Source organism: Onychostoma macrolepis, chromosome 18, assembly GCF_012432095.1.
Source record: "Onychostoma macrolepis isolate SWU-2019 chromosome 18, ASM1243209v1, whole genome shotgun sequence".
Classification (NCBI taxonomy): Eukaryota; Metazoa; Chordata; class Actinopteri; order Cypriniformes; family Cyprinidae; genus Onychostoma; species Onychostoma macrolepis.
The window spans coordinates 28700516-28716800 of NC_081172.1; the positions used below are offsets into that span (position 1 = coordinate 28700516).

Sequence of the window (16285 nt, forward strand, 5' to 3'; positions counted from 1 at the left end):
TTTGCACCAAAATAACTTTTTAGCACCCGCCCACTTCTACAAATCACTGAGAATGACGTAGAGTCAGTTTTCCTGCACTTTCAGACTACTTAAATATTTGGTACACATTATTTTTAGTTTTATTTCTCTTGATTTTTAATAGTATCATGTCATTTGCAATCCATGAGACTGTAGTTCTTTGCTTCATTAAAGCCATCAAATACAAAGTCTTGTACCTTTTTTTAATCCTATTTTCAGCTGCTACTTTGCTTCACAAAGTTCATAATGTTGATTCACCTCGCCACTGGTTAGTTAGGTTCAAGGCTCAAATCTGCTGAAATGTGGGCAGCACTGTTGCACTCCATTGAAACTGTGAGGGTCAGTCAGGCCTTTTGTGTGGTTAAAGTGAGCAATGGTGCATGAGTAACCATTAGCCAAGTGTTCCAAATCAGTCACTTATGAGGCTCTGATGACGGTTAGGAGGCTTCTAGGTAGCCAGCAGACATTTAAAGGAGCTCATTATCTTTAGGAACAGAGCTAGAGAGACTCTCTTAAACACATTTACACACAGAAACAAATAGACAGACAGACCAACAGACAGGTCCAGAGGAGCAAAGGAGGAGCAGCCAACAAAAAGAACACAACTAAAATCCGACCAAAGCAAAGAATAAGCTTCCCACAGAGAGCTACGACTCAAGAGATGACTTTGTAATTCCCCTGATTCTGAGAGAACCAGACAGTCCTTCATTTCCCATTCCTTTCATCCTGTCCTCTGAATAGCTCTCTTCTGACAGAAGCGCTCTCCTTAGCATTTATCTTGAGTTACTGCACAGTTCTGCACGCTATGATCAAGATATGAGCTCAAATCAGATTTCCTTAGTATACAGATGACAAGAACGACATGATTACCCATAAGGCTGTGCACAAAAGGCAACATAAGACATGAATATTGATGAGAACAAACATCTAGACTGATAGAACAAACATCAGTATCTAGACTGATAAGAGCGCAAGAGAAACCTTGAATTATGAAGGTTAACATTATAAAAAAAAAAAACATCATATTGAACCCATCATTTCCCAAGATGGCGGCGCGAGTACATCGCGAGGCTCTGGGTCTCTCCAGATTTTGCGATTTTGCGGTATTTTTCTTACTCATCTCGGGCCTGTTCGTGCAGAACAGCTGTGCCTTTACATCGTACACCCGTTGTGAGCTTTTGGATATCGGTTTGCGAATTTCCGACACTTTTATGGACAATCTTCGACTCCTTCCTGAGATCGCTAGGACACCCGAGGCTATGCACCCTACCCGGCCGGGCGGAAGTGCTCGCAGGCGGCGTCGAGATCGTAAACAAAGGCGGGGGAAGCGCGGAGGACTAAGAGCTAAGCTAAGGCTAACACCACACCGGCTCTCTTTACCCAGCATTTTCCTTGCCAATGTACGGTCGCTAGTGAACAAAATGGAGGAGATTCGACTCAGCATCACACACAGCAAGAAACTTTTGAACTGTAACGTCCTAATCTTCACGGAAACCTGGTTAAACAGCGGAATACCGGACACCGCTATTGAGCTAGCGGGACGCCACACACTCCGGGCGGATAGAACATTAGATGGCTCCGGTAAGACCAGAGGTGGTGGATTGTGCATTTACATTAACAAAGCTTGGTGCACAAACTCTGCTATTGTTGGGAGTCATTGTTCAGCTAACCTTGAGTTTCTCATGGTTAAATGTAGACCGTTTTATCTACCGCGGGAGTTCACTTCCACCATTATAACTGCAGCCTATATTCCCCCGGATGCTGATGCCAAGCTTGCTATGAAAGAACTTCACGCAGCCATCAGTAAACAACAGACTGATCACCCGGAAGCGGCTTTTATTGTTGCAGGTGACTTTAATCACTCAAACTTAAAGTCAGTGCTACCCAAGTTTCACCAGCATGTTTCCTGTCACACCAGAGGAAACAAAACCTTAGACCATGTTTACACAAACATGGCTGGAGCTTACGTTGCGACACCCTCCCCCACCTGGGACAGTCAGATCACCTTTCTTTGTTCCTCACCCCAAATATGCACCCCTCATCAACCGTGTGAAGCCATCAGTGAAGACCATCAAGGTGTGGCCTGCGGGGGCAGATTCCACACTCCAGGAAAGGTTTCTACACACAGACTGGAGTATGTTTGCTTCTCAAGCCACCAGTGGCGCTCACACAGACATTGACTCTTACACCTCCTCTGTATTGGATCATATCAATATCACCATTGACAGTGTTACAACCCAGAAACAGATCACCACATATCCAAATCAGAAGCCTTGATGAACAAGGAAGTGCGACTCCTGTTGAAGTCACGCAACACTGCCTTCAGATCAGGAGATGCACAAGCCTACAGCACATCCAGAGCAAACCTGAAGAGGGGCATCAAAAGGCCAAGCACTGCTACAAGCTAAAGATAGAGGGACACTTTTCCAACTCTGACCCTCGGCGCATGTGGCAGGGCATTCAGGCCATCAGTGACTACAAACCCACCCACTCCACCCCGCAGCCACTGATGTCAACTTCCTGAACGAGCTAAATTACTTTTATGCTCGCTTTGAAAGAGACAACAGAGAAACTGCCACCAAGCTCAATCCCTCAGCTGACCACCCACCAATCATACTCTCCTCCACAGATGTCTGCAAGACACTGAGCCGGATCAGCGTGCACAAGGCTGCTGGACCAGACAACATCCCTGGTCGTGTTCTCAGGGCATGTGCGGAGCAGCTTGCTGGGGTTTTACAGACATTTTCAATCTGTCTCTTGCCCAAGCAGCCGTACCAACATGCTTTAAATGCACTTCCATTGTGCCAGTGCCAAAACACTCTAGTCCGAGGTGCCCTAATGACTACCGCCCTGTAGCACTCACACCCATCGTCATGAAGTGCTTTGAGCGGCTGGTCCTGGAACACCTAAAAGACTCTCTACCATCCACATTGGACTCACACCAGTTTGCCTACCGTAGCAATAGGAGCACAGAGGATGCAGTTTCCATGGCACTGCACTCTGTGCTCACTCACCTGGACAATAAGAACACTTATGCACGTATGCTGTTTGTTGACTTCAGCTCAGCATTCAACACTGTCATCCCAACCAAGTTAATAGCCAAACTTGGAGACCTGGGCATCAATACCTCAATGTGCAACTGGATTTTGGACTTCCTGACCAACAGACCCCAGAATGTTCGATCAGGATTCACCTGCTCCACATCCATCACACTTAACACTGGTGTACCACAGGGCTGTGTGCTAAGCCCGTTTCTCTACTCCCTCTTCACCTCCGACTGCAAGCCTGTGTATGGATCTAATTCCATCGTCAAGTTTGCAGACGACACCACGGTGATTGGCCTCATCAGTAACAACGATGAGACTGCCTATAGGGAGGAGATCCAGCACCTGGCCACATGGTGCACTGAAAATAACCTGCTCCTCAACACCACCAAAACGAAGGAGCTCATCGTGGACTTCAGGAAGGAGTCAAGAGGCACACGACACCATCCACATCAATGGAATGGCTGTTGAGCGTGTCTCCAGTTTCAAGTTCCTGGGGATCCACATCTCGGCGGACATGTTGTGGAAAACCAACACCTCCAGCCTGGTCAAGAAGGCTCACCAGCGCCTCTTCTTTCTGAGGACACTGAGGAAGAATCAGCTCTCCTCGGCTATCCTGGTGAACTTCTATCGCTGCGCAATAGAAAGCATCCTGACCAACTGTGTCACAGTATGGTATGGGAGCTGCTCTGTTGCGGAGCGCAAGGCACTACAGCGGGTGGTGAAAACTGCCCAGCGCATCACAGGGACTCCACTACCTGCCATCGAACACATCCAGAGGAAACGCTGTCTGCATCGAGCTCGCAGCATCCTTAAGGACTCCTCTCACCCAGCCCACAGACTGTTTTCTCTCCTGCCCTCCGGCAGGCGTTTCAGGTGCCTCCGGACCAGGACCAGCAGATTAAAGAACAGTTTCTTCCCAGAGCTGTCTCCTTGCTGAACTCTACCCCGTTGATCCACTTCCTCATATATTGTTAACTCTTCTCTCCTACCTCACATCTGCCTTATTTGCACTACTGAATGTAAATTTTATTACAGTAACAACTGTTTACTTTTGTATCTTGCACTACCATACCTAAATTGGACTATGCTCATTTGCACTGCCGACTGTTGTTTACATTATCAATGTTTACATTAGCATTTTGCACCGTCGTCTAATTGTAATATGCAATCACTTCCACTGCACTTTACACCTTGTTTATAGTAATAGTCATCTGTATATATATTATATTGATAGTACATATCACCTGTAAATTCTGTTTATAGTAATAGCCATCTGTATATTTATTCACTATACATATTCACCTGTAAATTCTGTTTATAGTAATAACCATCTTTCTATATATATTTATACATATATTCAGTACATATCCTTGTCCTGCACTTATTCAACCATTGTATATCATGCACTTGCTGCTATTGCACTTCTGGTTAGACCTAAACTGCATTTCGTTGCCCTGTACCTGTACTTGTGTAATGACAATAAAGTTGAATCTAATCTAATCTAATCATTTCATGTCGCCACAGGAACACAGGATGATGGTTTCTACTCCTACATGAATTCAAAACACTGGCAGATTAGAACCAAAAGACAAACAATGTGAAAGCAAAGACTGAGTAACAAAGGATGGGACACTGCACACGCAGAAATAACAGGATAAGAACATATTAGCCTGAATTAGATAAGATTAAAGCAATAACATCACATTAACGTTGGTAAAAACACATGGCCTTGTGTGACTTTAGAAAAATGTATGAACAATTTGATAAATATTCCCACGCTAAATTATTACTGCTACTAATAATGACTACTACTACTACTACTACTACTACTACTACTACTACTACTACTACTACTATTATTATTATTATTATTATTATTATTATTATTATTATTATTATTATTATTACTACAATTATTAAATATAATAATTACATTCATCATTATTATTATTATTATTATTATTATTATTAAATAAAAATAAGATAGTTAATGTAATTATTTTATTAGTAAATAAGTCAATTAAGTTAATTAATAATAAATTGAAATGTTGCTGATAATCCACATATTAGAGTAAATTAGATCAAATTAAAGCAATAACAAACAGTGGTAAAAACATGATCTTGCATGAACAATTTTATAAATATCCTAATTCTAAATTACTGCTACCAACAACAACAACTACTATTACAACTATTAGTATTATAAGTTATTACCTTAATTATTATAATAAAATAAAAATAATGTAATTATTTAATTAGTAAATGTATATCAAAATAATTTCATTATTAAATTAATAATTAAATTAAATAAATACAACAACAATTAATAATAATAATGTAATGAATCATCAAAATCAATTAATCATTCATATTCCACACTGTAAAAGTGCCAAGTTGACAAAAAAAAAAAAAAAAAAAAAAAAAAAAGAGGAAACCCGTTGATATAAAGGATTAAAAATTTAATTATAATTTAAAAAATACGTTAAATGAACCGTCAAATTCACTTAAATTATTATTTTTTTAAATTACTATTTACTTAATTTTGAGGCAACAAAAGTTGAGTCAATTTAGCACTTTTTACAATGCATGGTTGCAACACACTGTTTTAAAGCAAAGCGGTTTTAAAATTGACATCTAGGTAAGCTAACATAGCATTAGCATTGTGGGAGAAAGCAAGGAAGAGGAGGAGCAGGGCGGAGCAGAAGGGGCGGAGTCCTTGGTGACGAGTGTGACTTACTCAAACGTTTACAAACAGCCATGCAGTACTCCTCGGAGTCGAAATTGTTGCGGTTGCCAGCACAGCCTCCGTAGATGAAGCGCACACACTTCCTCTGCTGCATGTCGAAATGCCAGCGAGGCATAGAGGCGCGGCAGGGGCCGGTCTCCGCCTCCAGAGAACACACAGCTAACACAGGAGGGGAGCCGCAGTTAGAGCCTCCAGCCACCGGGGGCAGCAATCAGTAAAGCCCTTGAACTATAGAGCGCAACAGTGACCGCACACCTCAGCGGCCTTGGTCTGGATTAGTTTTCCCATTTACTTTCTCCATAGACTTTGCACCTAGACTGTTCATTGAGGAATCACTAAAGGAGTCAACTATAACAATAACTATATTAGCGTCCATACTCCAGTTTCATTTGCTGTGTTAAATGCTCGAGTTGGTTAAAGTCGGGTGGATTCTGATTGGCTATATGCATTTTTATCATTGATCAGCTGGAAAAAGTTGTTCTGAAATTGATTCCAACAATATCGTTCCTCTGTTATCGTTATAGTTGTGGACCTCCCTATTCTCTTACAGTTGTCATTACAGTTATGATTCTTGGTGTGAACGAGCCTTTAGTATAAAAACAAATTAACTTCACTGCAAAATATTCAGATCCCTACAAATACGTAAGTTTGAGAGTGTAGAGGAAATTATTTGATTACATGCTTCATAGCTAGTGAGCACTGCTGAGCTCTACCATAATTTTGTTTCCATGGCAACAGTGCTTTCTCTGATTGGTGCATTCATCTTTATCAGGATTCTGGGTAATGTAATTCTGGCTATAGCATGCAGAAATTAAAAAAAAAAAGTTTAAAAATCACACTGACGTGTGGCTTTAACAGAGTCATATCTTTTCTTAATCTTTCTTGCAATGTATTTACATTACTGATAAAAGAAAATATTTCTCTATGGAAAAAGTGAATGAGATTTTTTATTTCTAGACCCCGACTGTTGCGCTATATAGGATGTATAGACAATGCCTAACAATAAAATGCATACTTTCATTTCTAAAAAAAAAAAAAAGTCAATAATTGTAAACCTCTACAGTGAACAGGACCAGAAATATGCATCAATGAATCACACTGTGGCAGTAAGGAAATAAATGCAAACAGTGTGATACAGACCTTCCACTTCTTGCAGAGATTTATCAACATCCTGGCTCTCCGGGATGGCAGCTTTGTCTTTCTTCACGTCCTTTTCCTCACTGTCTCGGTCGTCCTCTTCATCTTCATACACATAATGGTAGTCTTCCTCGTCTCCGTCATCCTCCTGCTCCTCCTCCTCTTCAGCTGTGTCCTCTGGAGTGGGCGGCTCGTTGGTAACTGGATCACTAAAAACAAGAAAAGACAGGATGAACATGATTTTGAAGCACACTTTTCTTAGCCTTTTTGTCTTTATTTACATTTATCTACAGCAGTAGTGTCCCAATCTACACCCCACTCAACATTTCAAATAGTATTACTGCCAAAGTACCCTTTTAAAAAAGCAACTATACTCTTTTTGCGTATAGTTACTAAACTAAACGCAATTTGCGTTTATGAGCAGCTTGAACATTTTTCCTTTTTTAGGATTTAGGATTTATCCTTTTTTTGATCTATAGGAGAAAGTGAGACATGCTTTGAATGAAATGAGTGTAAATTTCATTATCTAAAACGACAATCATAAAAAAAAAAGAACATTACTTGAAATAAAACATTAGCTGAAATAGTTTCTTTAATTTAAATATTTCAGTTATTTGGCAAGGTAACATTTCTCATTTAGTTTAAGTTGAAGTACTAAAATAAACTAAAACTAAATAAAAACTACATCAACTATAGACATTTAAAAAAAGAACTAATGACAAAAGCACAAAACAAAACAAAAACATGAAAACTAAATTAATATATGTGACCCTGGACCCAGTCTTAAGTGTCAATTTTTCGAAATTGAGATTTCTACATCATCTGAAAGCTGAATAAATAAGCTTTCCATTGATGTTAGGATCAGACAATATTTGGCTGAGATACAACTATTTGAAAATCTGGAATCCGAGGGTGCAAAAAAAAATCAAAATACTGAGAAAATCGCCTTTAAATTTGTCCAAATGAAGCTCTTAGCCATGTATATTACTAATCAAAACTTAAGTTGAGATATATTTATATTTAAGAAATTTACAAAATATCTTCATGGAACATGATTTTTACTTGATATCCTAATGATTTTTGGCATAAGAAAAATCGATAATTTTGACCCATACAGTGTATTTTTGGCTATTGCTACAAATATACCCCAGCGACTTAAGATGGGTTTTGTGGTCCAGGGTCACATATTACAAAAAGTTAAATTTAAACAACAAAAGCTATAAAAGTATATAAATGACGACATGTTTATTTTTAGGTGAACTACATATGAAGGACATTAGTGTAACTCAGGAAAAAAGCAGGATGAGATATGACAAAGAAGTGACAGGAGCACAGTGGGATGACAGGGAAGGAGAACATAGGAAACAGAGGGAGAGGAGGGGCACAGGTTTTATGATTTATGGAAGTGAATCAAGCAGCTGTCAGAGGTCAAAGGCATGGCACTCGAAAATATCCAGATGGCCAACCTAATTTATCCTACACAAACGCTCACACAGTGCACACTCTCACACACAATGTATCAGCTACTACTCCTCAAAGCGTGATAAGATACGACAGTTCACAGTCATACTGATACATCATCCTTTGATAAGCGTGCCGGGGTGTTTTCTCCAAGGAGCCTAAGGAGGCTGTGCCTCCGTCAAAAATTTGGATGAGTAAATAATTGACAATACAAAAACGATGACTTATGAGTCAGCCAGTTTTTCGCAATCACTACGATTGATTAAATTAGAGCTCAACCTCCACGCCTGGGAACTTATTTTACTGAAGATCTGTTGATGAAAAGAATTTCATTATTAATAAAAATAAAACTAATCATATAAAATGCTACACAAAATGTGTTTTTTACTGTATTACCAGAGTTATTCTATAAGTAAAAAAATTTAATATAACAGATCAGTTGTAATGTACACTACTGTTCAAAAATGTAGGATCAGGAAATTACTTTCATTCAGTAAACTGATCAGAAGTAGCAGTCAAGACAATGTTACTAAAGATTTTTTTTTTTTTTTTTTTTTTTTTTATATAAACTTTCTATTCAAAGAATCCTGAAAAAAAAACACTATTGTGGTTTCCACAAAATAAGAAACCAAATCAGCATATCAGAAGGATTTCTGAAGGATTGTGAAGATGGAGTAATGATGCTGAAAATTCAGCTTTGCATCACTGGAATAAATTACATTTTAAAGTATATTTAAATATTTTAAATTGTAGTAAAATTTCATAAGTTTACAGTATTTTTGATCAAAGCCTTGGTGAGCATAAGAGACTATCAAAAACATTTTTTTTTTAAATCTTACGAACCATAAACATTTGAATGATATTTAAATTGACATTAAAATAGTTTAACTATCACTCTCTATTCTAATTCTATTCTTTAAAAAAACTTGCACTCTATTCATTTACTAACTGCTTGTTTTCATAAAAAAAATTAAAAAAAAATTAAATAGAATACAAAAAGAATAGAGATGTTATTTTATCTATTGTTTTTTATTTTATTTATAATATAATTAATAAAAGCAAAAAAAATTTCTCTAACACTAGCTTGCTCTATCCTTTTCTATGGGTTTTCTTTTTATTTATTTAATTATATAAAAAAAACCTCACTATGTGTACTGCGTTAAGCTAACAGACTTGTTATAGCACCTGCGTATCATTGCTCTTTTGTTGATTTTGATTGCTTTCATTGTCCTCATTTTTAAGTCGCTTTGGATAAAAGCATCATCTAAATGACTAGATGTAAATATAGTTCTGTATAATACCTTAAAACTGGACTAAACCTTTGGAGCTGAATGGAAGTGGTCAGAGCTGAAAAAATTTAAATAAATAAATAATAATAATAAAAATAATAAAAACACAGCCTTGACCTGGTGTGGCAATAAAATGCATTTTCATGTTAACAGAAATTATGATATTGTTTTCTTCTTCATAGTTCAAGGTAAATTAATTTAACTGAAACTGTGGTAAATAAAAGGCACATTTTTATGCCCGTTTTCATTGTTGATCAGCTGGATAAAACCATTCTGAAAGTGATTCCAATGATATTGTTCCCCTGTGTTGTTATCCCTGTAGTTGTGGTGTAGACTCTGCTACTCTTTTATATTTAGAATGATTTTTAAAACTTTATCCTTATTATAGCCATCATCCGTGGTGATCACGTGTACGTGCACTACATTACCTCTCCTCTAAAGCTTCATCATCATCATCATCCTCCTCATCCTCGACGACAGGCTCATCCACCTCCTCATCCTCATCTTCATCCTCATCATCCAGCTCTTTAGAGGGTGAAGCAGGAGGTGCGGGCTCTTCAGGACGAGTAGACGGGCAGCAGACGTATTCAGTGCCGTGGAACTTATCGATGCCACAGGGCAGCAGCATGCCGTAGCTGTGCAGGACCATGTTCCCCTTAGAGCAGGCCTACAGAGAGATAGAGACACAGAGAGTCAAGGAATCCCGTTCAATTAGAGCAAATGTGCTTTGAAAGGCCAGTCTGCTGTGTAAGAACAGCCCGAAGAAATTCAGCAGAGCTCTTAAATGTCTGTCCTGGGATCAGTAGAGTCAGCGCACGCAGATGTTTTCAGTACACACACGTTGAGAATGAACGACGGCAGCTCGGGGTGATTTACAGTACCAACACACATTGTGACCACGTACACACTCGGTTGTGTCCTCTTTCTACATGCTCAACCCTATTCTGTAAACGCAGTTCACAGCATTCTGCAAATTCATTCGCGAGGAAGTAGTAAAGACAATACGTGTCGGGGATGCTAACTTTAGTTCAAAAACTGCTAAACTGTTGCTATACATGTATTTCATGCTGACATGTGAGAAGAAAAAAAAAACTTTGCTACAGTTTTCACAATGACTTCATAGATATGATGGTGATTTTGCTTTACTTTTTATAAAGCAGCATTTTAGTGTGTTAGTTTTGATATTGATTTTTTTTATTTTTCTTCATTCAAATTGATTCAGTTATGAATCTTATCTTTTGGTTTCACCCAACAAAATAAATGTAGAAAATGTAATAAAAAAATAAATAAATCAAGATCAAGTGTATTTCATTTGTGAAGTATTTAATTTCACAAGATTAGCATGACCACATGACCATTAAATATATAAACCATGAATTTTAAACAAGAATGATACACTACCATTCGAACGTTTGGTGTCAGTAAGATTTTTTTTTTTTTGATTAATTCCTTTATTCAGCAAGGATGCATTAAATTGGTCATGAAGCAAAAGTGACAGCAAAGACTTATAATTGTTACAAAAGAAATTCTATTACAGTACATATTAAATATAAATTCTTTCCTTGTAACTTTCTATTCAAAGAATCCTATCCATCAAAAAAAAAAAAAAAAAAGTAGCAACATTTTCACAAAAATATTAAGCAGCAAAAACATTGTTTTCAACATGCATAATAAGCACTATTATTAAGAATTGAGCACCAATAATAACTGAATAGCATATAAGAAGCATATCTGAAACATGTCAGAATTTCTGATTTCTAAAGGATCATTGAAGACTGGAGTAATGGTTGCTAGAAAATATAAAATCACAGGAATGAATTACATTTTATAATCTAGGTGAATTCATACTATGTTACTGTATTTTTGATAAAATAAATGCACCCTTAAAATAAAGGTGAGCATAAGAGATTAAATAAAAAAAATAAAAAAAAACACCTTACTGACCCCAAACTTTAACGTTAGTGCATGAGTGTCTTAAAATGTTGATGCCTTATTATGAAGAGATTCTCCATTTGTGTGGGGGGTTTTTTTCTCTCTTTTGCCATTTTGGCTACACAAACTTCCCCAAGTTATGCAAGCTCAGGATAGCAGGAGTTACTTTATCCCTCACACACAGAAAGAAAGAAAACTTGAGGAACTTAAGCCTGCAAATGAATGCAGTTGTCACAGACAAAACTGTGAAAATGCTCTACAAAAACTCAAAGTGTGGAAGATTCAAGCTGAATCGGGACTGAGGGGGTGGACGCGCCAGCAATTAGATAAAACAGCACAGACGGCAGGGAAACTGGAAAGAAGGTTAATAAAATAAGAGAGGCAGAAGCAGAGTAGCATTCATGAGTTGTGAGCGAGTGTAAAATGAACTGTTCAATAGCAGATTTGGAGAGCAGTGCATGTGTGTGAGAGGTGGTAGAAGTCTAGAGATTAGCAGCATTACAGCAGCTCGGCTTATCCAATTATCAGAGTGAAATGCGAGGACTCAAGCATTCAGCAGGGAAGACTGTGAGAGAGAGAGAGAGAGAATAAAGAATGTGACACTCCATTCTACACTAAAAGCCACTGATTTTTACAAAGATGATGGCACAGATGTCAATCAGAGTATAGATGAAAAATCACAGTTTGCCAAAGCCATGACGTTCTGTAGGGTCCTATGATTTCTGTGATGCTGAAAACACTGATGACTGAATTGCGGAAACGCAATCGACTGAATTCAATCACAATTTTTCTTCCATGTTTTAATTTTAACAAACCTCTCTTATGCATCATTGCCAAAAACAAAAGGAACTGGCACTATTGCTGAGAGCGATATTTTTGTAAAAATAAATAAACAAAATATAAACTATTAAAATGTTAGTTTCATCAATATTTTATGAATCAATTGATTGGACATGCTTTCTGATTATTAAAATGTAACTAAACCATTCAATGGAATGGAATCCAGATCTAATTGTGTTTTTAGTCAATTCAGTTTAAAGAATTTCCATTTCAAATGCCATCTTTTTTATTCCCTATAAAGCTGTATATTAGATTTCTGATTTTCTAGATTTAGTGTGTGTCTGTATGTGGCACTGGATGCTGGACGCTGATATCTCACCTCTTTGGCCACACCGTGCCACTGCTGATGACTCACGCACATGTCCATACGCTCCTTATGGAAGAATTTACACTTCTCTGGCACCAGGAGGACGTCACTCACGAATTCCCCAACTGAAAACATACAAACACACAACATGCAGATTATTGGCAAAGCTGAAGCTTTAATATTATGCAGCTGGTACAATGCAAACAGCAAAACATCTAACACCGACTCTAAGAAAACAGAATTGTAAATTCGGGACAGCAAAAGACAACACAGCTCAATAATTCATCAACACATGGTCTTTTGCATTCTATAATGAGCATATTACAAATAGGGCAAGTGGCATCTGAACAGACATCTGGTCAGTACCAGGAGACAGAACAAAGATCTGGTGCACACAGACCACCCCGTTCACAGCAGAAAGAGAGTGTGAATACAGCAGGAGGTTCTTGAAGGAGTTTAACATTTCTGGGGAGTTCGAGCGTGGTGGTACTAAGAAACTTTGCTCTGATCTGGCTCAACCAATAGTGTAGGTTTGGGGCGGTACTACCTGTTGTCTGAACAATACAATAATTAGGAGCATAGAAAAACCCGACACAATACTTAATTAGTAGGACTTTGGGCTGCACAATTTGGGGGGCAAAAATCCAAATTTTCTGATTAAAATTGTGATTACTATTCTAAAATATGACTAAAAAAAAAGGTTTACTGTGCTTGCTTGTAGGGCTGCAGAATTTGGTGATATACATTATCAATATGGCACTACAATATTTATTTAAAATAATAAGAACAACAATAGTTATTAGACAACTATAATTTAAATAAATTCAATAAAATATAAAATTACTAATAAATGAAACATGACATATTTATTAAATTAAATACACTTAGCCTTTGTGATTTAGTAATTGCCCTAAACGATATCATGATTTCGGTTTTATTTTGATTAATTGTGAAGCCCTAGTAGGAATACACTAAAATTACGGCCGGCAAATATTTCACAATTTCTCATCCTAACTGGGCTTAAGTTTTTATATATTAACTCAATATTACAATAACAACCATATTATTGTAGTTTAGTTTTATTTTTTCACATTTAATAAAAAAAATAAAATTAGCATGCGTGTTATTTTTTAGTCACAACACATGAAGTAAATAGGGCTGGTTATCAATTCAGATGTCCCGATTCGATTTGGATTCGCAAGCTCTCGATTCAATCGGATTCGATTCTCGATTTTTTTATTTCAGTGAATATAGTTAATACAACTGCTATTGATTTCTAAAAAAATGAGAAGTAAACATCAGTTCACAAATGTTGAATTAATAAAAAGAAATTAAGAGCCACAGACCTTATTTTAAACCTTTTTTTGTATAGGGTCGTATTTTTTTTTTTTTTAAACGGCATTAGGGCCCTATAAAATGTTTTTCTGAAATTTTCTGGTAAATCAAATCAAGGCATAAAACATTTAATTTATCCTAATTAAACGAAAATTAAACCATTTTATTTTTTGCAAACAAAGCATCGCACAACAGAGCTTTACTGTTAAAATTAAAAAGAAAATAAATGATTACTTCTTTAAAAGTAAAGTTATTAATATTTATTATTAGTAGTACCATTGTTGTTACATCGAGTCTTAAGACTGCACAATAGTAATATTTGTGTGTCAGTTTCTTCACGTTAAACCAAACTTTTTTGACGGGATTTAGTTTGCTGAAATAAATACCAGGAAAGATCAATTCGAGGATTGAGGATCAATATCGAATTGATATCATAAAAAAAATAATCAAAATTGCCCAGCCCTAGAAGTTAAATCACTGAAAACATCAGTTGAATTTATAGTTCAAACAAAGTTTTTTTTTTTTTTAATGCAATATATTTTCATCTTATTCAATTTTGATTAATTTTCATTAATCAAGAATTAGTGTGTAAATGAAACCAGAAAGGGAGCGTGTGAATGAGCGAGTGACAGCTGAGAAGCTCAGATGCCATCAGATGGGCCAGCATGGGATTGTGTGCCATATGCAGGAGAGTTATTACAGAGCTGATTTCAGGACAGCTGGGAGGCCAATCCGACCTTTGAGCCTGAACGAGAGGGAGAGAGATTGAATCCTTTAATGACCAGAAGTCTGTTCACAATAGAAGAGGATTGTGACCATCCACAAACTGCTCATTTAGCTGTTACCACAAAACAGGCCTAGGGCCAAATCAGTCAGAATCCAGAGAGCCGAGGAAAGGCGGACAGGAGAGAAAGAAAAGGCCAATGTTTTGGGAAATGAGAGGGTTTGGAGGAAAGAACTGGAAATAGCAGAGAACACATCTGTTGTACGAGCCAAAGCCTCTGCACGCCATACAAACTCGCATGCATTCTTGCCAAAACTCGTCCCATCGGCCCTCAGGGGCCAAACTAACTAAAGTCCTTACACAACTGAAAACAGCATCTAACCTGAATAACTCAACATGTACAGTCTTAATTGCACACCGAGTCCAAAATTTTCATATGCATTTTTTCGTATTCGTAATCCTAAAAATTCGTCACGCACACTGAGTCCAATGCGTATTAATTAATCTGTTGCGAAAATATTTTCAAAACAGTAGCCTACTAAATGGAGTCTTCAAGCATTGAGGATGATTTTGTTGTCCTCTCGCTTCTTAAAAGAAAGGAAATATGGGTCCATCCAATCCTGATAGGACAGAGTTCCCCCTCCTTATTAAGGAGCAGCGGGATTATCACGGGCGATTCAAAGTTTACTTCAGGATGTCAGAGGCTCAGTTTGGTGTTTTGCTAGCGATACCAGAGCCACATATTAAAAAGAAGATCACCAATTTCTGTGAACTCAGTGTGCAAGGATCTTTATGGTGCTTTGTGTTGTGAGACGAAGTGGATGAATGACAAATCGGCATTCGCTTGTACGGTGGCTCTGAACTGTGAAAACCCCACTCAAAATGCTTGGTACGGATGCGAGGAGAAAAAAAAAAAAAAAAACCCACAACATGAACCCGATCCAAATTTTATGACGGACGAACATTTCGTAGAGGCAGTGTGTAAACGTGATTGTGACATAACGTGAGGTCGTTTTTATTTTTTAATGTGCGAAAACTTCAGACTGAATGACCTTTACTCACACAACTCTAGGGATGTAACTGTATGAAAATTTCTTATCACGATTATAGTGACCAAAATTATCACAGTATTGTTAAAATGTGCTGGAGATGTTCAAAAAGTACCGACACATAAATCAGTTCACCAAGTTTTATATTTAAAAATCAACAAACAACAAATAAAATGACTTTGTTTGCATAAATCACTAAAACAATAACATTACCAATGATGTTCGGATTTGCAAAGATTCATAACCCTTACACTCACTTCTCACAGCCTGATTTGAGAAAGGGGATTTAAAAAAAAAAAAAAAAAACCTTGGTGGATTTTTATCATTATAGGATGGATGTGTACACACATTTATGTTCAAACAACTTGTAAAGTGAATTTTGGATCCGATGACCCCTTTA

General features: G+C 37.3%; 1 protein-coding gene across 5 annotated transcripts in view; it reads right to left on the reverse strand.

The window, feature by feature from the left end:
- Positions 1-16285, reverse strand: part of aplp2 (amyloid beta (A4) precursor-like protein 2) — a 90334-nt gene that overhangs the window by 24615 nt on the left and 49434 nt on the right. For 4 of the 5 annotated variants that reach the window (XM_058751688.1, XM_058751685.1, XM_058751689.1 and 1 more), the window contains exons 4-7: positions 12790-12902; positions 10127-10365; positions 6952-7157; positions 5803-5970 (exon numbers count right to left, since the gene is read on the reverse strand). In XM_058751688.1, coding sequence (XP_058607671.1) covers positions 5803-5970; positions 6952-7157; positions 10127-10365; positions 12790-12902 — 726 coding nt within the window. The remainder of the gene's footprint in view (positions 1-5802; positions 5971-6951; positions 7158-10126; positions 10366-12789; positions 12903-16285) is intronic. The other variant, XM_058751690.1, reaches the window with a different exon arrangement.